Source organism: Aquarana catesbeiana, linkage group LG11 (genome assembly GCF_042186555.1).
Source record: "Aquarana catesbeiana isolate 2022-GZ linkage group LG11, ASM4218655v1, whole genome shotgun sequence".
NCBI lineage: Eukaryota > Metazoa > Chordata > Amphibia > Anura > Ranidae > Aquarana > Aquarana catesbeiana.
Genome location: NC_133334.1, coordinates 85825164 through 85846882, shown reverse-complemented (window position 1 = coordinate 85846882; position 21719 = coordinate 85825164). Strand labels below are relative to the sequence as shown.

The following is a 21719-nucleotide window of genomic DNA, read 5'->3' as shown; positions in this document are numbered from 1 at the left end:
TACTTTTTGCTATAATAAATATCCCCAAAAATATATTAAAAAAATATTTTCTTTCCTCAGTTTAGGCTGATATGCATTCTTCTACATATTTTTGGGAAAAAAAAATAAAATAATAATAATAAAAAAAAAAAAAAAAACGCAATAAGCGTACATTGATTGGTTTACGCAAAAGTTATAGCGTCTAGAAAATAGGGGATAGTTTTAAGGCATTTTTATTATTAATTTTTTTTTTTTTACTAGTAATAGCGGCGATCTGCAATTTTTATTGGGACTGTGACATTATGGCGGACACATAGGACAATTTTGACACATTTTTTTGGGACCATTGGCATAAATACAGCTATCAATGCTATAGAAAATGCATTGATTACTGTAAAAATGTCACTGGCAGGGAAGAGGTTAACACCAGGGGCGATCAAGGGGTTAATGTGTTCCCTAGTTTGTGTTCTAACTGAAGGGGGGGGGGGGACTGTGCAGGGGAGACGACAGATCACTGTTCATACTCTGTCTGTTCTCCCCTCAGAGAACTGGAAACTGTGTTTACACACACAGATCCCGCTTCTCCGTGTGTCAGCGACGATCGCGGGAGCCCGGCGGTGATCGTGACCGCTGGGCACTTGCATCGGCTAGGGGGCCAAGCGGTGGGGCGTGCGCCTCCGGCGGCGCGCACCCCCTAGTGGCCACAGGGCATAGCGACATTACATAACGTCGTTTCGTCCAGCCGTGAAATTCTGCCGCAGAACAACTGCGGCCGCTAGTCAGCTAGTGGTTTAAAAGGTGTTGCACTTTTGTTATCCTAGCCACATTTTAGAGTAAATCAGGTTAAAAAAAAAATATACATTTTGTCATTATAATTATGGATTAGAGGAAGATCTAATTGCATTTTAGGAAGATCTACACAAATCCAAAAATATCCGGCTTTTTAGACAAAAAAAAAAAAAAAAACTTTAGCACAAAAAATGTAGTCTGTTTTATTTTCAAATTGTTTTTTATTGAAATAGTGTTTGCTGCTTTACAAAAACAAGAAACAAGTACACTGTTGCAAATATGGTCAAAAGAGTGAGGGCCTACATGAATGCTATCTACGTGTACTGTAATAAAAGGAATAGGCCACCCTGTGTACTTTAAGCTTTATTTGTGAACGTCACAAGAGGAAGCCCATAAATTAATGCATACACGGTATTGTAGACGAAAATGGTGCAACATGCTTTAGAGCAGTGGTTCTCAACCTGGGGGTCGGGACCCCCTCGGGGGTCGAATGATGATTTGCCAGGGGTCACCGAATCCTGGGCTGTTCCTGAAGCTCGCACCGCTCTCCCAGCCTTTTTGCAGCCGCCCAGTAGGGCTCTCCCTGGAGCCCGCGGCCACCCACTCAGCCTCTTTGCAGCTGCCCATTCAGTTCATGGCATGGCTGGGGGGCAGAGACCAGAGGTCAGCTGACTGGTGAGGAATGTGAAGTGGGAGGGGCTGGAGGAGACCCTATCTCCTAATTTCGGCATAGGTGTCACTGCTACGAGACACCACAAAGTCGGAGACACAGTGAAGCCGGAGACACAGTGAGTAACACTACCTGTGATTATAGTTGTCACTAAAAGGACTGAGGGAGCGATAACTGTCTCTGTGGGTTAGGGGCGCAAATTACTTGTCTTGCCTTTGGTGCTGACAACCCACACTACGAAAATAATTTTACTGTTAGGGGTCCCCACAACTTGGGAAATTTTATCAAGGGTCACGGCACTAGAAGGTTGAGAACCACTGCTTTAGAGCAAAGGATATCGATCTGAGTGATCTTTAAAATTCCCCTGAACCTCAAAGATTTCTCTTTTTGCCTGTTTAATGCATTGATCATTGTACTTACTGCTACTTCCACGTGGTCCGAGCCATGGTCGTCCTGCTTGTGAAGTAGCTCAAAGTAATAGCGTCTGGAGCTCATTAATCTAAGACAGAAAATAAGCAGCATTCACAACATGAATACAGAACAGCTCATAAAATTGATCACTCTTTTTGTAGAAGTATTGTATGAACTTTACACACAGCGGTTACATGACATTTACAAGATGTGTTGCTCAACCATGTCTACTGTGAAGGAGCAATTCATAATGTCGCATCAACAACATCAGGGCTTCCAAATACATAAATGAGTTGTTCTCTTCCATTAGTTTTTCTTAAAGAGGAAATGCAGTCTACTCACATAATTTGTAATAAAAACATCTTTGCCATTCTAAAGCTTCCCTCCGACCACTTTGCATATTTTATATATATTTTGATTCTGTGCTTGCCAAATATGCTGCAGAAATCTCCCTCCGCTGAGTCCGGCTGCATCCATTTTAATTGTGTGCAGCTGAAGCTGCTGTCTGTTCACTTCCTAGATTCCTAGAGGCACATCTCCAGATCTGCAGCTCTCATTGGCCTTCTTATGACTCATCCCCTCTCCCTTCCTGGCAAACTCTCAGGAGAGTGAGAGAGAGAGAGCTGTGTATGATGTCATAAGCCTAGGATTTTTTACCAGACAAGGAACAGGAAGTGGGCTGTATAAGGTATTTACTGGCAGAATTTTTTTTTTTACTATCCAAAGTTAAAACAGGGGCAGAAGATTAAATAAATGGAAAGATGAAAAATGACTGAAGTTCCACTTTAAGCTGGCTGTGCTCGAAGTAATACATTGAAGCATTTTTATTCTTCTATTGCAGCCATTCTCAACCACGGTTCCGTGGAACCCTAGGGTTCCTCCAGAGGTGGCTAGGGGTTCCTTGAGCTGTGGCTGATTTACCTCCTGTTTGATGGTGCCTACATACTTCAGAGCCATTGCCACTTGGAGGAGCCAGTGGTATGACACCATTGATCTTTATAGCTCTCTGTAAGAGGGCCATTTTTACCACCACTGTAAAAAAGGCCATTCTTCTCACTGACCACCAAAGTAAGGGGCACTGTTCCCACTCAGCCCCAATGAATGGGTTTTATCAGGGGTTCCCCGAGACCTGAAAATTATTTTAAGGGTTCCCCTGGGGTAAAAAGGTTGAGAAAGGCTGTTCTATTGGGTCTTTGTTGTGCCATTCAAGTGTCACAAAAATAGATTAGGTTATTTTAATTGTATGCGATACAACATTTTACAGCAGCAATAAATACATGTATACTTGTTCACATCTACAGTAAATGCACCAATAAACATACAGTATAACATAACAGTAAAATGTAAGCAAAAGCCTGTGCAAAATATATAAAAGTATTTAAAGTAATGAAAATATTATAAAATTAAGAAAAAGATACAAATTTTTGCATAGAAAAGAAAAAATACCAAGGTGCAGTAAAAAGAGGTATGGAGTTTACAAAAAAAATTATATACACACACACACACACACACACACACACATACATATACACACACACACACTCTCTTCTATACCAGGCACTTTCCCCCCTTCCTGCTCAGGACAATTTTTAGCTTTCAGCGCTGTCACACTTTGAATGACAATTGCATGGTCATGCAACACTGTACCCACACTAAGAGCCTTTTCACACTCGGGTGGTTTTCAGGTGCAATGAGGTGGTTTTAATTCTTTCTCGGCCTCTAGCGGGGGTAAACCCCCCCCCCGCTAGCGGCCAAATACCGCCGCTAAAATGAGTAGTGGCGAATATCGCCACTAATAGCGGCGCTTTACCGCTGACGCACCTCCCGCCCCAGTATGAAAGGGGCCTAAATTTTTATCATTTTCTTCCCACAAATAGAGCTTTTTTTTTGGTGGTATTTGATCACCTCTGTGGTTTTTAATTTTTGCGCTATAAACGAAAAAAAGGAGCGACAATTTTGGGGAAAAAACCTGATTGACACTGATAGGCAGCACTGACGGCTCTGATAGGCGGAACTGATGGGCACTGATAGGTGGCACTGGATAGGCAGCACTGATGAGGAGCTAGTGACAGGCTTTACTGTGTGGCACCGATTGGCACTTTGATGGGGCACTGACAGGCATCACTGATGGGGTACTGACTAGCACTTTTTTGGGCACTGACAGGCTTTACAGAGGGGGATAGGCTGGCAGGTGATGGGCATTGCTTGGCAGCTGATGGGCACCTTTTGATGGGGCTGTACTGATAATCAATGCGCTGCGTCCGATCAGGATAATTAAACTACTTTGCAGCTCTCATTTTGATATACGGCGGGCGGCAAGTGAATACATATACATTATATATATATATATATATATATATATATATACATATACACATATACACATATCTGTCCCTCCAGCACTCACTGGAGCACCGGGATTTGGAGGGGCTGGCTGAGTCTCCCAGTGGATCGCTGAGAGGCTGATCCAGCTGCTGCTCCAGGCATCTGGGTGAATAATGATTGTAATCTGTGACTGAGTGACGTCTGCGGACTTTAGCTTGCTGTTGGCTGAAAACGGGTCACAGAAGTGCAGAACGAAGTGCACTCCGGTGATCCATAGGAGAAGTAGGGTCAAAAAAGCATTGGTGATACTTCTCCTTTAACAGTTTTGGAATCTTGTTATGGAATGACTAATGGATAAGGACTGGGAAAGAAACTTCAATCCATTTATATATTTACATAGTTGGTAAGGTCGAATAAAGACAACAGTCCATCCAGTTCAACCTGACATTTACAAGATGTGTAGCACAACAAAGTCAATTTGAGGCAGGGGCATAGATTTAAACAGCTGAAAGTATATGTAAACCCAATCAGTAAAGTCTCATAAGCTTTATCCCACATTATTGTCATTTTAAAAGTAATTTTCACAATGTTTAAAAGTACAGCATTTACTACAATATTTGGTGATCCTGGTATGGAAGCCCTTGTTCATGTATTTCCTGTTATAGGGCAACAACGCTCTTCCCTCAATCTCCCCATTGTGCTCCTGTGTTGTCAGCCTATTTCACAGGATTATTGTGGAGGCTACAACTGGTCATCTCACCACATCAGGAAACCCCAATGAGTGAGAAATAGTAGGTGACCCTGCGCTACGGTATCTATCAAGTAAAAAAGAAAGTGGCCCTAGTATTGAGGTCCAGTAAATGGATGCCACAGTAATCAAAAAATAAAATTAAAAAAAAAAAAAAGTGTTGAAAAACTGTAGTAGGAAATATATAAAGAAATGTATGTATATATATATATATATATATATATATATATATATATATATATATATATATATATATATATATATATGTATATGTATATATATATATATATATATATATATATATATATGAGAATTATAAAAAAAAAAGTGCTCCAGATGACGTCTTGATGACGAAACGCGCAGGACGGTACCGTACGTCTTTGCATCACTTCCGGTCAGAGCGGCGATTGTTTGTATACAGCGCCGGCTCCATTTTTACTCTCTCACTGCTGCATGTATAATTCTGACTCATTGTGGGTATACATCGACATACTTTTATTATAAATAAAGCTTTTTTAAAAACAATATCACGCTATGGGCATTCCTCTCTCCTGCATGTGACAACTTGGGGGAAAGCCAGCTTTTGATGTGCAGACCATCCAGAATGCCCCAGAGAGCCACACAGTGGCTAAAACTGTGAAGGTCTAATACCCCTGGAGGGTAATGCTATCTGGGGAGTGCAAGGTATTACCAGCACGGAAAAGTCACTTGGCACTATTGTCAATTGAGAGAAAATAATCAGCACAAAATTTGAACAGTCACTGAACACAGTCTGAAGCACAAAGTCACTTTAATCAATGAAACTGTATATCTTCTAAAATAGTTGGACTATTTTTTCACAATCTTTTGTATTCAATATTCAATTGTTTATTATGGAATATTCACTATTTATATTTGTGGTTATATGTTTTGAATTCTGATGCAGAGGATCAAACACACTTATTATTTTGCTTGCAAAAAGTTTTTCTCTAAACATCCTCTAATCCCAGAGGGTGTAACACTCCCAGTCCACTTTTTGCTGCATGATTGTAGTTTTTCATAGTTTTACCTCTCTGACACCCACCAGAGAGTGTAACACCTATTCATTTTGTGGTTTTTTTGGTATTAATTTAATTAGTTTATTACACATATTTTATAATACTAAGAATATTAAATTGCACCATTTGCACACATTTCACCTGTTTTTTTGAAAGGCAGGGGGTGTAACACATTTTACACCAAATTTTCTAATTCCAAGTTGGTTTGAAATCCGAAGTTCACCATATTCTCCAGGAAGAGTAACATCACTACATCATTTTTTTAGCCTAGTTGCCTGACCCAATAAGGCAGAGGGTGTAACACCGGTTTTCAAGGTTCACCTTTTTCAAATTCTGTTTTATTCCTATATTTTGTTTTGTGACATCTCTATTTCTGTACAGAACACGTTAAGCCACAGGGACAGTTAAATTGTTGTTAGGCACTTATTTTTCATTATATTATATTAAGAGTAGAATAGCGCCATTTCTACACTTCATCCTTCATCAGGATACCCACCCATAGATATACTATGTGGCCATCACTGGAGTAGATGCATGTGGGCCGGAAGTAGCTACAGAGGTGGCAGGAGATTATCAAAAAGGGGGTGGGGGGGGATGGAGTATGACCTAAGGTGGAAGTAAAAGGCAAAAACTAACTCTAAATTTACTCCCATCCACATTCGCTACACTTACCTATTTTCAAGCCGCTCCGGTCCGATCTCCAGAGGCGCACTCTTTGTGCAGGAGAAAGCCAACAGCGGCTTGGAAATGCCTGGGAAGTGAAGTCACACATAGACTAAGGGTCCTTTCACATGGGCGGTCCAATCAGGTCCGCCTGTCAGTTTTTCAGGCGGTTCTGATCGAACCCTCCATTCACCTCTATGGAACGGCAGATGTCAGCAGTGACATGTCCGCTGACACCTGCCGCTATCTGATCCGATCCTGTCTGCCAAATAAAGACGGATGGTGGCCCTATTTTCCATCCGTCTGGAGGATCGGATCGTATAAGATCAGGTGAAAACGGACAGGCGGTCCGTTTTCACCCTATTTCCCCATGGGGAGAGCAGGACTCTTTCTGTCTCCGCTCTGCACGGTGAGGGAAGACGGACCAGTCATCCGCCTGTCCAGCGGGGATCAGCAGAGCGATCCCCCACTGAGAAAAGCGGAGTCCGCCGAACTAACACCCATGTGAAAGGACCCTTGCTATAGGGCTTCTGTTGTCAGCTGCCTCTCCTATACACTGAAGATGCCACTGACAGTTTAGACTGGGACCAGGCTGGCTGCAAACTAGGCAAGTATAGCTATCTTTTCTTTACAGGGCTAGACAGACTAGGCTTAGAATATGGGTGGGAGTAGGTTAGAGTTAGTTAAGTTTGACACTTGTTTGACACTCCAGTTAGCTTTCACAGCAGGCTTGTGGTGCCACAGTCCTTTCTCACTCCTCTCATTCTCACAGTAAGCACTCTTCCAGCACCCACTTCCAATGAAGCTGCAAAAAAACAAGGAAGGATATAGATACTGTACAGACAGAACAGTTGGAACATTTTTTTGCTGATAAAGAAAAGTTCTGGTTTAGATTTGCAATTTAGCACACACAGGTAACTCCAGTCCAGTAGACAAAATCATAGACTATTTGTTGCCCTGCTCTTCTCTATAACCCATCTACAAGGTCACATAATAAAGGTGAGCATGTACTGAAATCATTACAAAGTAGGAAAGTACACACTGAAAGCCAGATAAAAGTCAGTGCGTTTGAAGACCTCTTGCATATCCTCTATCAGCATCCGTATGACTCACATAATCGGGTTAAGAGGATTTTATGATTGTAAATAATACCTAGGCAAGGGCAAGGAAAATGGAGAGCAGCAGAAACAGAAAAATAGTAATAAGAGCAGGGAGGGGGGCCAGGCGAGATAAAGCCATTGCCTTTCCTGCTGGGCTATGGGTACATTCTGCTTAGAGACTGCCACAAAGGCTCATTAATCATGGAATTAGATGCTCTGATCGCAACTCCTCATGCAGAGATGGAGGATTTATACTTTCACAAAAATTCTGTAGACACGGGAGATGAGGAAGAGGACAGAGAAATGGATCCGGTCATTTCTGGCCCCATAAAGAATGATGTGAGTGCTAAGAATGCAGATTCAGCTGTCACAATTGACTGGAAGGAAGCAAGTGACATTTTTGAACACAGCCATGTAACTAGAACTGATGATACTGCATTATTGAGTATTACAAGTTTTGCTCTAAAATCAAGGAATGCTTTAACAGAGGAGGACAAGTCTTTGCAGCCAGAAAAAACTGATGAAAAAGTGACAGCTGAAGAGGTTTTGTCTCTTGCAATGGAACAGAGGGATCCCCAAGAGGACAATGCTGCAGGTAGGAGCACTGAATCAAATGAATTACAGCTGGATGGTGAATGCTGGGAACATATAAACTGGACAGAAAATAGCACCGAGCAATGGGATACAGGAACCAGCATGACAGGAGATTTCAGTGATTCATCCACATTATGTGCTGGTTCTCTAAATGTAAGCACATATGACACTAACTCTTTACAAAGTGACTCATGGATAATGCAACGACAGCTGATGGAGCCAGAGCTGCGAACCGATGAAATAAATTTGGTTTCATGTGATTCCTTATCTCCAGGAATAGGTTATATGGAAACATTTGATGTGGGAACTGCAGATATCAGATTGGCGCCGATGGAATCGCTGCACTTGTCCTTAGTAAGCAACAGCAATCTTATCCTTGGTGCAACTGGTACAGGTTCTTCATCTTTACGCTCAATGAATTTAGCCATGGCAGGTGCTGATTGGCACATGGGATCTGTTCCTGTCAAATGCCTACAACTGGGTGCAGTAAACATTGCTTCATTGACACTTGGAACAGTTGGCATCAGCGTAATCCCTATGGTGTCAGCAGGCACAATAGATATAAACCCTTTTAAAGAGAGCATAGGGATGGTGTCAATGGAATCACTTGAAGGGGAGACAATAAGTACAGATTCAGAGAACCTCGTTACACTTTATGCAGACCACGTGAATGTAGATTCAATAACCCCTGAAGGTGTAAGGGAACGCTGGCACCCTCTAGAGGATCGTCTCTTTGCTCTGGGAGAAGCATTGACAGCCCTTGAAAAGAAACTAGAAGGCTTTTCCCCATGCCTTCAAGAAGCAGAAATACTTCTCAATAACATGGACTGCTCGCTTACCCAGCATGCCATGCACATTAATGACATTATGAATGAGAACACTGCCTTGGCACAGCGTATCCTGCAGCTAGAGGAACAGATAAGAGAAGAGAAGCAGCATCATCTGTTTGACAGGGAAAGTGAAGAAGATGCCTAAAGACTAGCAGACTGGAGCTGCATTTGTAGACTAGAATTCTAGTGGTCATATTAAAGTTTTTGTACACCCTGCACAACCACTTTTACCTACAGGTAAGCCTATATTAAGGCTTACCTGTAGGTGCTGGAAATATCTCCTAAACCTCTACGGTTTAGGAGATATTTACAAAAAAGCTGTGCGTCGATGACTACGGCGCATGCAAACTATAGAAAGGGCAGATCGTGCCGTTTCTAATAGGGGTCATGACGTGACTGGCGGCTTTCGCACACATGTGCGGGAGTGACATCACGCATCTCCAGCCAGAGCTGGAGTTCGCAGCCCCAGAAGGAAGAGGGGTGAAGATGGACGCTCGCTGCTAGTGGGGACAGTGGTGACATCGCAGGCTTCGGTTTTAGGTAAGCGACACATAGTAGCCCATTATGCTTTACCTTTGCAGGGAAATAAAGAGGAAGTAAAACCCACCAGGGTCCTTTAAACCCAAAGAAAACTTTATATTGCAGCTTACCAATTCTTAGATGTTATGGCATTTTTTTTATTTTAAGCTCTCTTTTGTTTGTTTTCACCTGGTGATCCAGCTAGTACGTCTGTTTTTCAAGACAAACCATTTAAACACTCACAGGGGTGATTACAATCCAAACCTATCTCTATTGCTCCTTCATCCAAAGTGGAGGCACTCTAATACAAGAGGTGTGTCACTGGCCATATCACCAGGTGAAAACCAAGGGGAAAAAAGCATAAAAAAAGAAAACCAATGCATATATTACATTACATTTTTGGTTTTAATACTTTATTAACAAACTAGAAAAAAGGTTGGGCAATGATCTATATAGGGTCAAATTGTATGCTTTAAATCAAAGATGAAGCTCAATTTTTAAATATTTTCTTTTATTGATAATTAGTGCCAGGTAAATGACTCTTGTTGCTCTTTAGAATTGTGGTGAAAAGATCATTAATCAGAAACGTCTTTCCCATCACTAACTCTATTAGTAAAGGATCTGAAATGTTGTGTGTATTTGTGACCCCTGTCTGTGTCTGTTTTCTACTGAAATTGTATGTCCATTTTTGCTTTGGATACATTAACATTAGGAAAGACTCAGAACTCCCACTGGATTTTTAGGCTTAATGTACACGGGCCGTTTTGAAACGTCTCCTGAATGACTTAACTTGACAGATAGTAACCGACGTTTAATCACTTGCTTACTGGGCACTTAAACCCCCCTCCTGCTCAGACCGATTTTCAGCGCTGACGCACTTTGAATGAGAATTGCGCGGTCATGCAACACTGTACCCAAATGAAAATTTTATCATTTTTTTCCCACAAATAGAGCTTTCTTTTGGTGGTATTTAATCATAGCTGGGGTTTTTATTTTTTGCTAAACAAAAAAAGATGGAAATTTTTGGAAAAAAAAAAATCATGTTTAATAGTTTGTTATAAAATTTTGCAAACAGGTAATTTTTCTCCTTCATTGATATGCGCTGATGAGGCAGCACTGGTGGGCACTGATAGGCTGCACTGATGGGCACGGATATGCACAGATAAGGCGGCACTGATAGGCACAGTTATGGCGGCACTGATGGCCGCTGATGGGTGGCACAGATAGGTACCACTGATGGGGGGCACTGATGGGCACTGGTAGGTGACACTGATGGGCACTGATGTGCAGCACTGCTGTTGCACTGATGTGGACGCTGATGGGTGGCACTGTGGGCACTGATGGGTGGCACTGATTGATGGCACTGTGGGCACTGATGGGTGACACTGATTGATGGCACTGTGGGCACTGATGGGTGACACTGGCGGGCACTGGTAGGCAGCACTGCTGCCTATTGCTGTGTCACTGGCAGGGGCAGATGATCGCCGTGATCAGGACTGATGTCCCGATCACGGCCACCGGTGATCTGTTTTTTTTTTCCTCCTCACACTGTCAGCACGAGGAGGAAAAATAGCCGATTACCGGCTCTGTTGATGTCACATGATCAGCTGTCATTGGCTGACAGCTGATCATGTGGTAAGGGGTCAGGACTGACCCCTTACTCTGATCTGTGATCAGGCAAGTCTCACAGACTCACTGATCACCGAGCGCGCCGCGCGCCCCCTGCAGGGGGCGCGCAGGCCGCTCGTGCACGGGACAACGTCAATAGACGTCGTCCCGGCAATGTAGATCTGCGCTGTTGCCATCATTTGGCAATGGCCCGGATCTGAAGTGGTTAAAAATGTCCATTTTGACGCGTTTAGAAGCTTTTTTGTTTGTTTGTTTTTTCTCAAATAGTCAAAAATTTATCTCCATGAAAAACACCTTTAATTGAAACGCGGCTAAACGCGAGGTACCTCATTTACAAGCGGTTACAGGTATTTGGCGTTTCAAATGTCTCTGAACATCTGTCCTGAACGCATTTTTTTGTTTTCCAAGAAATGCTTCTAAACTCAACTGCCTAGAAACGACTATAAACAACCCTGTGTACATGTGCTCGTAAGATAACAGAGGAGAGTTCAGGGGCAGCTGAAAAAAACATCCAACTGCTCCTAAACGTCTGTTTACCAGCAGCATTGTACATGAAGCCTAACTGCTATTTGCATCTCTGATGGAGATTTACCCTCTCTTCCTGTCAGGGTGACAGCAGTTTCATTAGATACAAACTGAAATAAAATGGGCATCATGGACACCGCAATAAAAAGCTGACTTATATCCTTGCAAAACAGTGAAAATATCCAAACTGTAAAAACAAGATGCATTTAAACATTTTCTGCCTCGTCAGTTGAGATTTAGCCTAGGTTCACACATATGCGATACGGCAATCAGCGTGATATTAGCGCCGGTTCCTGCATCGCATCTCTCCCGCAGGCAGTTCACACTGCACTATTTTCCTGCGAATCCAATGAGATTTCAGCCACAGTCATCGCATGTGATCGGCACTGCAGTGCAGGTGCGAATCACATGCAATGTCTGTGTTCGCACAAGTGTGAACCTAGGCTTAAACTAAAGACTTTAAAAATGATTTTACCTGTAATGTGTGTGGGAACACCTAATGTTCCCACACACATTACAGTGCAGCTTTAGGACAATAAAATATATTTACATGTGTTTTTACAACTAGTATTATGGGTGTATTTTTTAATCATTTTTACTTTATTTTCTGAAAATGGGGCTGACATACCCCCTTTTTTGGGAGGTATTAGAGATGAATTGGCTTCAGTTTGAGGCAAAAAAGTTTTGTGAAAGTTATTGGGTGTTTTTCAGATTTCCAATCAAAAAAAAAAAAAAAAAAAATTCTGACACAAGAAAGAGGTTTTCAATCTTCAACAGTGGAGCATGGTATGCCCATCATTTACATCCTTTCCTGCCAACATGGACTGAAATGGTATCAGATAACTGTGCAAACTGAGGAGCAAGGGGTGAAACCTATAAACCCAGTTTTTTGGCCATACTTGTCTTTTTGGGTCACAGAAGTATATTTACTTTTGTTTTCCTGTGACTCAGATTCAGCTGGTAGTGGGCTATTGCTGACTGGAGAATCAAGAGTGGAGAGTAATGACTGACAGTCACTGTTCTCCATACTAGGAGACCAAGAGCTGAATGAACAACGGTCTTAAAGCGTTACTAAACCCAGGACCCTGCATTCACTATATTTGGTATCCCACAGTACACAGAACATGAACATGCAATTATTTTAGTGACTATAAACTGCTAAATACCCTTTCTCATCAGCAGTATATAGCAGTCTTGTGACTTCGATCAGTGTCCAGCTGAGCACTGGTTAAAGCTGGTAGCAGGAGTTTTCATTCTACTCTGACTGTCCTATGAGGCTACATGACACCTGACCCTCTGTCTGGACAGTGCTGATTGGCCCTGTGCTGATCACATGACGCCCCCCCCCCATCCAAAGAAAAAAAAAAACTCTAGCAATACACACCAAACTGAACATGTGTAGAGTGCCCCCCAAGGCTCTGTACTATCAGGAGATGGACGGGGGACTGTGGATGAAGGGGAGGATCAGAGAAGACAGCCTTTTCACACAATCCAGAGGATTAACTCCTTAGGTTCCACAGTGAGTATAACAAGCATGCTCTACTTCATATAAAGACTGATTTTACTGTTGCAGGTTTAGCAACACTTTAAGCTGGCCATGGATGGATCAAAATTTGGCTGGATCAGCAGGAAGCAAGCAAATTTCGATCAATCTATGGTCGTTCCCAGCAAAGAGAATATTGGGAAATTCACTTGATCAACTGCTTGGCTGATCAAGACAAAAAAACAACCCATCTATGGCCAGTTTTAGAACTGGAGTGGGATAGCTGCAGTGTCAGTATGTATTGTGCAGTATAAATGATTTTCTCCTTTAATAGTGAAGTGCAGCTCACCTATTATTATTTAGTCATTCTCATATAGACACATTCTTTTTTTTTTTCACCATCCTAGTGCTCTTGTACAGCAATTTGAATTAGGCTTTTCAGTCAATAGCAGATCAAAATTAAGAAAGTGCTGGTAAAGCAATGCAATCACTGTGGTTATCTATCCTCTGCTGACAGGTCATTACATGCTGCATCATAACATATGCAGTCATGAGTAACATTTCAGAAATACAAGATGCTTTACAAACACACACATACGTATATATACACACACACTATCTCACAAAAGTGAGTACACCCCTCACATTTTTGTCAATCTTTTATTATATCTTTTCATGTGACAACACTGAAGAAATTACACTTTGCTACAATGTAAAGTAGTGAGTGTACAGCTTGTATAACAGTGTAAATTTGCTGTCCCCTCAAAACAACTCAAAACACAGCAATATGTGGGGTGTACATGTGAGGGGTGTACTCACTTTTGTGAGATACTATATACAGTGCCTTGAAAAAGTATTCATACCCCTTAAAATTTTTCACATTTTGTCATGTTACAACCAAAAACGTAAATGTATTTTATTGGCATTTTCTGTGATAGACCAACACAAAGTGGCACATAATAGTAAAGTGGAAGAAAAATGATAAATGGTTTTCAAAATTTTTTACAGATAAATATCTGAAAAGTGTGGCGTGCATTTGTATTCAGCCCCCTTTACTCTGATACCCCTAAATAAAATCTAGTGGAACCAATCGCCTTCAGAAGTCACTTAATTAGTAAATAGAGTCCACCTGTGTGTAATTTAATCTCAGTAAAAAAAACAGCTGTTCTGTGCAGCCCTCGGAGGTTTGTTAGAGAACCTTAGTGAACAAACAGCATCATGAAGGTCAAGGAACACACCAGACAGGTAAGGGATAAAGTTGTGGAGAAGTTTAGTTTAAAGCAGGGTTAGGTTATAAAAAAATATCCCAAGCGTTGAACATCTCACAGAGTACTGTTCAATCCTTCATCAGAAAATAGAAAGAGTATGGCACAACTGCAAACCTACCAAGACATGGCCGTCCACCTAAACTGACAGGCCGGGCATTAATCAGAGAAGCAGCCAAGAGGCCCATGGTAACTCTGGAGGAGCTGCAGAGATCCACAGCTCAGGGCGGAGAAGAATCTGTCCACAGGACAACTATTAGTCGTGCACTCCACAAATCTGGGCTTTATGGAAAAGTGGCAAGAAGAAAGTAATTGTTGAAAAAAAGCCATAAGAAGTCCTTGTTAGCAGAGAAGCCATGTGGGGGACACAGCAAACATGTGGAAGAAGGTGCTCTGGCCAAATTGAACTTTTTGGCCTAAAAGCAAAACGCTGTGTGTGTGGCTTCACACAAAGGAAGCAATGAAAAGAAAACATGATACTTTTTTTTTTATACAAGTACATGGTAAAACAGACACACATCAGAAAAGAAATGGGGTACCATACACTTAATGAAAAAAAAAAAAAAATAAGAGAGTTTCAGCTGAAACCAAAATAAGCTGTTAACAACCAAGAGACTTTTCTTCCCTTTCATCTCCTCCTTAAAAAGTGTTATAAAAATGATCGGATATTGGAGGCACATTTCTATCATTGCCAAATGACCAATATTCTGCAGACCTTTAGAACACATTTAGAAATACAGATCACAATGGCATGAGTGCAGTGAATGTCACATTATCCAGGTAATAAACAAGATGACAACAGCAGGCTCCACCAAACCCCAGAGAACAGTTGGTAAGTGTTACTCAATTTGGCGACTGTGCAGGTGAACTTTGACGGAAACGAATTTAAAATGAAGTCAACGATTTACCAAACAATGGCTAGTGAATGTCACATTCAACCCTTTAAGAATGTAGCACAAATTACAAATTTTACATATACATTTATCATTCTTCTTTACCTGAAAGACTTAGACATCTGAGAACTAAACTTTGTAAATTCCCCTGGAGCTGTCCACTCCGAACCAACCTGAAATGTAAATAAATATCTTTTTAGAACTTTTTTTTCCCATTTTATAAGTAATTGGTAAACATGCTATACAAAAACTCCAAGCAATGATAAAAACTCCATTAAGACCTGTTTCACACTAGTACGATTTCAGATTCTACTTGAGTCGCACAGAATGGCATAACAAGGGAAATCACGTTGTTTTCAATGTCATCTGTTCACATCAATGCACTTTAGCATGGAACGAGTTTGGAAAAGGTTCCTATACTACTTTGGTGCAATTCCAGTTTGATTTTGGCCCCACAGAGTATACAAACCTTATTAAAGTTGCATCTAAGCAGCACTACAAAAATTGCACTGAAAGTCAGATTAAAATCATATTGCAGTAGTGCAAACAAAATCTTAACTGCAATGAACAATGCTGTTCTGTGTGTTCTATGCCTGCAGTCTTAAAATTCGTATATTAATTTCTACCAATGGCTGCACATCAACAAAATCACAAATAAGAGTGACAGTAAAAGTGAGAGAAAGATGGGGCTTTGCTTATAAAATAGTTGCCTACCTATCGCTTGCATCAGTATCTCAAAGTGTGTGGAAAAGAGTGCCAAGATACTGTTATAAGGCAAGTTCTTATTCAGTACAGTTGAGCTCAATTCACAACTAAGCACTCTGGATGGTGGGTGGAATCGCTGCCTTTGTGCCTGCCATTCCAGAATCATGGCAAAACACGGAACACGTTTGCGATGCCATCATTTCTTAATGGCACCCCAAATTGTGATTTGTCGAGTGGCGCAATCGTGATACAATCTCGCCAAAAATCGCGACTGCAAATGCTCCTGGCTCTGTGCTAAGATTTGGTACATGAGCTTCTTTTGGAGCGGAGGGAGGCCAATACAAATGAATGGTGCCGCTCCAAAAAAAAAAAACCACAAGCGGCTGCAGCTATCACTGCAGATCGCTCTCAGGTGTGAATGGAGCCTCAGGGCCATTTCATACTGATTAATTTTTCAGTTAAAAAAAAAAAAAAAGCTGAAGAAAAATGCATCCCTTTAAGGCCTCTTTCACACGGATGATCCGTATGTCCGTTTTTCATCCATCCGTTTTCGGATGAAAAACGGACATACAGTCATCCCTATGGAGCGTCGGATGTCAGCGGTGACATGTCCGCTGACATCCGACCCGCTCCGATCCGAAAAGTGTAACGGAGGAAAAACCTACTTTTTCCTCCGTTTTCGGATCGGATCGGATGACGACGGACACTACGGACCGTCATCATCCGATCCCCCCATAGGGGAGAGCGGCGCTCTGACAGGTCCGTCGCTGCACAGTGTGCAGCGATGCACCTGTCATCTTCCTGCTCAGCGGGGATCGGCGGAGCTATCCCCGCTGAGCAAGCGGATGTTCACGGGGCGGATCATGACTGATCTGCCCCGTGTGAAAGAGGCCTTAGTCCTATGGAACTCTTCACACTGGTCAGTTGTGTTTAAGTTGCCTTTTTAACAGTCCTGCTTGCTGCATTTTAGGTGCATGTTAGGGCCCTTTTACACCGATTTTTCAGTTAAAACAGGCAGAAGAGTCTGTATTTTTGCGATGGAGCAGTGTGAAAGCTGCCAAAAACGCGACTGAAATGCAACTGCCCAGAGATCCATAGGATTTAAAGGGATGCATTATTCATGCATTTTTCTTCTAAACTGAAAAACTGTTCAAAAACCTATCAGTGTTAACGGGCCCTTAATTAAATTAAAATGGCCAGCACAGTTTAGGGGTGCCAAGGTCACCTTTATCAGAGTTTGAGATTGTCAGACTGGAAAAGAAGGTCTGGGAAAAAAAAGTATGCTAATACACTTTATCAAGGCCAGTCCTCAGTCATTGAACAGGAAAAAAAAGATTAGATAGTCCTTATCTGCATACCTGTTCCAGGTTGATGCCTCAGAAAGTATCAAAGCCTCTGGATCAGCACGATTGCTAGAAAACTGTAATTTCAGCAAGGCTGGCTGGTGCAATGGGCCATTTCACAGTACTGCTATTCGCACTGTGTTGTTATCTAATCCCAAAGACCTTAAGGCCCCTTTCACACTGGGGCGGTTTGCAGGCGTTATTGCGCTAAAAATAGCGCCTGCAAACCACCCCTAAACAGCCTCGCTGTTTGTTCAGTGTAAAAGCCCGAGGGCTTTCACACTGAAGCGGTGCGCTGGCAGGAGAAGAAAAAATCTCCTGCAAGCCGCATCTTTGGAGCGGTGAAGGTGCGGTGTATTCACCGCTCCTAAACCGCTCCTGCCCATTGAAATCAATGGGACAGCGCGGCTATACCGCGCTATACGAGGGGTTTTAACCCTTTTTCGGCCGCCAGCGGGGGGTTAAAACCGCACCGCTAGCGGCCGAATACCGCGGTAAAACAGCGCTAAAAATAGCGCTGTTTTACCGCCGACACCCCCTACCGCCCCAGTGTGAAAGGGGCCTAACAGAGGTATATTTGCAAGTAGCAGGAGTATGTTTTTGTGGCAATTTGTAAGTGAAGGACAACTTTAACTCCAAGCTACCAGTACAATATGGAAAACAAGGTACGGATTCAACTTTCCCAGAGAGAGCAGAAACTTTCTACTCTTTTTTCATTTATCATAACTCACCCTTCCCACGTAGGCTATTAGCTGGGCACTGGATGGACTTTCCTCAGTGCTAAGCCAAAATTCTGAGTTATCTTCTGATGCCACAGCAAACTGGTAATCACCTGAGACAGAGACAGACCGGATACAGAAGAAGATAATACTAAAAATGCTGATGTGTGCAGGGAACAAAGTTGCAAGATAAGAATGTATTATTTATATATGCTTCATCCTTATATAAAAAAAAATGGAACACATTATCAAAGTTTAACAATGTCACAGAGGAGGGAAGAAACTGCAATAATTGTATACAGCTGGACATGCAGACACAAAATAAGCTGACTGTAAGATTCTATAATAGATCAATATAAAAAAATGGAATACATCAGTGAGGTAATGTCAAGACTCACCCTAAATTATGTTATTTATTAAAGCTGAACTGCAGGCTCAAGAAAAAGGATGCGTGTGCATTGTTAGAGCTGCAGCATGATAAATGTGTGCTTTAAAGATCGGAGGCCTAGGAGGAGAGATATCTTCTTCCCTAGATGGTAAAAGACAGATCAGTTTCCTCCAACAGCTCAGGCAGGAGATGGTGTTCTGCAATCCACACCAGTCACTCGCATATCTCACATTTTCAGCTCTCAAGGTGAGGCTTTATAACAGAGAAGTGTGCTTCAAATCATGGTACAAGCCAATTATGCCCTTGGGCCAGCGGTGGTCAACTCTCTTTCTTGGCGCTGGGGCCTCAAGTGTTGCCCCAATATCACCAAAGGGTCACAAATAGCATACAGTAAATGTAATGCTACAAAAGGGTGTCAGACATTGCAGAAAACAGGAGACTGTTCAGGACTATGGGCATGCTGCAAGTGATGTTAAAAGTCTTTAAACATGCTATAGGAGTTGTTGAAGACTCAAGAATTAAGCCTGGTACACAGTATGGAAAAAAAAAAACTGAGCAGCTCGTGAGGAGGTCTCTGTACTAACTATTCGATTCTCCCCACTACTGTTTTGACAGGGGGACTAACCACCCCCCACCCCCGCCAGAACACACCAGTCAGCGCTCACAGCCATTGAATGCCAGAGCTGCTCGAATGCTGGTTTTCCAGCATGCTTGTTCGACAGAAGCTGGTTGTAAGATCAGCTTCTGTTAAACAAGGACCTGTACACACGGGCCAAGCGTCAGCCAGTTTCTACTATACTGGCTGATTTCGGCTGATATTCAGCCCGTGTGTACGGTGCTTTATAGAGGAGAGACATTACATGAGACTGCTGGAGATCACTGCTAATACAGCCTATTTACCAATTCATGTTTCCATATTTGTGCTCCCTACAGCCCACTTAAAGATACTTGTGCCACATCATCTGCCTGCTCCCTGACATGCATGACAGGTACCTGGTAATGAGCATTATCAGATATCAGCTCCATGCGGACAGCAGTCTGTACATCCCTACTGCTCACAGACCCAGCCCCTGTACCAAATACCATTGGGGAAGTCAATCAAAGTGTGTCTGTTGAGGGACAGCCCAATCCTGAAGCGATCTGGAGATAGCATGGGAGAGTGCTAGGAGAGGCCCCCCATACCAGCAGCGCCCACCCCACACTTGCATGGTTTCTGATACATTACTATTGCATTTTTTTGCATGTTTTCTTGTGCCTTCAATTGCATGTGTAATCATGCGGTTTCATTTACTATTTGCTATTTTGCTTGCTATTTAGACATCTAATCTAAAAGTACCATAAGTTTATTTTATAACTGGTAAAATGTCATTTAGGATTTGGCAACTTTTTACAAAAGGACAACCTATGGAATAAAATGAAATCTTAGGGGACACCAGTCATGAGAAACATGCTAATTGCCTGGCTTTCCTTGATATTGAAAATATGCCAGAAAATAAGTCAGAAAGCCTAAATAAACATGAAGCTAGTGAGGTCAGATGTTCTGCATATATTTCCCGAATCAGTTAAAACCATAATTTTTTGATAAAGCTCGATAGTTACTTTATTTTCTAAATTCTTCAAATATGCTAATGAGCCCCTGTGGCAAGGGATGGATTATATGCGAATAGGCCGTTTGGTTATTGACCCCTATCTGCTAGAGTCTGTTTATAGGTCCTAATGTCTACAAGATCACCACAATACAAGCAGTATCAGAGGGCTACCACCACGAATACTGCCCACACACAAATACATAATGTATGCCCATGGCGCGCGTGTGTGTATGTGTCCTGAAAATTTTGCACCCACACTCCAGCAGAACAGAATTAATGGTTTGCCCCACTGAGCAGGACAGAGATCATTTTAATACTTTTAACTAGCCGCTGCAAGGATCCTTAAAAAAAAAAAAAAAAAGTGACACATTTTTTTCAGCTGACTTTTGAAGATAACCGCCATTTGGTAAAAACCCCTGGTAGCTTCCTCAGCGGTAAAGGAAAAGAGGGTTTAGTTCCATTGTCATCAGGCAGATTTCCCTTTACTCTTGTACAGTCCAAGAGGGAGTTGTATATAGGAGTTCACATCCACACTCTGGTGAAGTTGTGCATGGTAGCCAATCAGCTTGTAACTTCAGCTTGTTCAATAAAACCCTGAAGCTGATTGGTTTCTATGCAGAGCTGCACCAGATTTTGCACTCTCCACTTTTAGAAGCTCAACCCCACTGTGTATAGTAATGCCCTTGACCAGACATCCTCAGTAGTTTCCACCCTGAAGCATTGCCTTTTTACATGTTTGAAGCCGATTTGTAAGTGTGTGTTTTTTAAATAGATACTACTATGGGTTGATATGTTGTCTTTAATAGTTGCCATCACGGGTTGACATCACCTTCTTGTCAAACGTATGCAATATCATTACTATCGTTTACTTTTATGTCACTACTTCATAAAATACCCTGTCAGTAGCATCCCCTCCTGATGAAGTGAATGAGTATTCATGAAACGTGTTAAGATTTGAGATGTGCCTCTACTGGAATGAAATAGTTATGTGAATGCAATTACAAATTTGTAATAACATTACTTGGTACATTGAGCATATTAACAATAAATAAATCAGCTTCTTTTTTAGGCAAAAAAAAAAATTCCAACAAGATTTTTCATTTATTGTTTATTAATAAAAGGCTATTTCATTTTAGCTTGTCATTGATAAACCTTAGTTAAAAGTCCCATGGGCAGCTGAACTCTTTTTGTATGTCCATAACCATGCACTCTCTAGATGCTTTTAAATTAGACCTGTACCAACTGAAAGAGGCTGACCCCCTTCTACAAACACTGACTGAATGATTACCAGTGTATGTGGATACTATTGGCAACAAATTGCTTTTAGCCATGCTGAGATCTCATTTATGCCCAGCTAAGCCACTGCCCACTGAGCTGGGGTCATCTGTCTAAGACATGTGATAATTAGTACTAGTTGAGATGAATTCACAAATCTAAAACTATACAGAGCAAAGATCTTTATTTAAAGAAAAAAAGTGCATTATTTTCTGCTATGATTCAAAAATTCCTGCCACA

General features: G+C 41.8%; 1 protein-coding gene across 2 annotated transcripts in view; it reads right to left on the bottom strand.

Moving 5' to 3' along the window:
• B4GALNT4 (beta-1,4-N-acetyl-galactosaminyltransferase 4) overlaps positions 1–21719 on the bottom strand; it is a 152583-nt gene that overhangs the window by 66953 nt on the left and 63911 nt on the right. For both annotated transcript variants that reach the window (XM_073604684.1, XM_073604683.1), the window contains exons 7-9: positions 18240–18340; positions 15566–15633; positions 1859–1937 (exon numbers count right to left, since the gene is read on the bottom strand). In XM_073604684.1, the coding sequence (XP_073460785.1) occupies positions 1859–1937; positions 15566–15633; positions 18240–18340 (248 nt within the window). The remainder of the gene's footprint in view (positions 1–1858; positions 1938–15565; positions 15634–18239; positions 18341–21719) is intronic.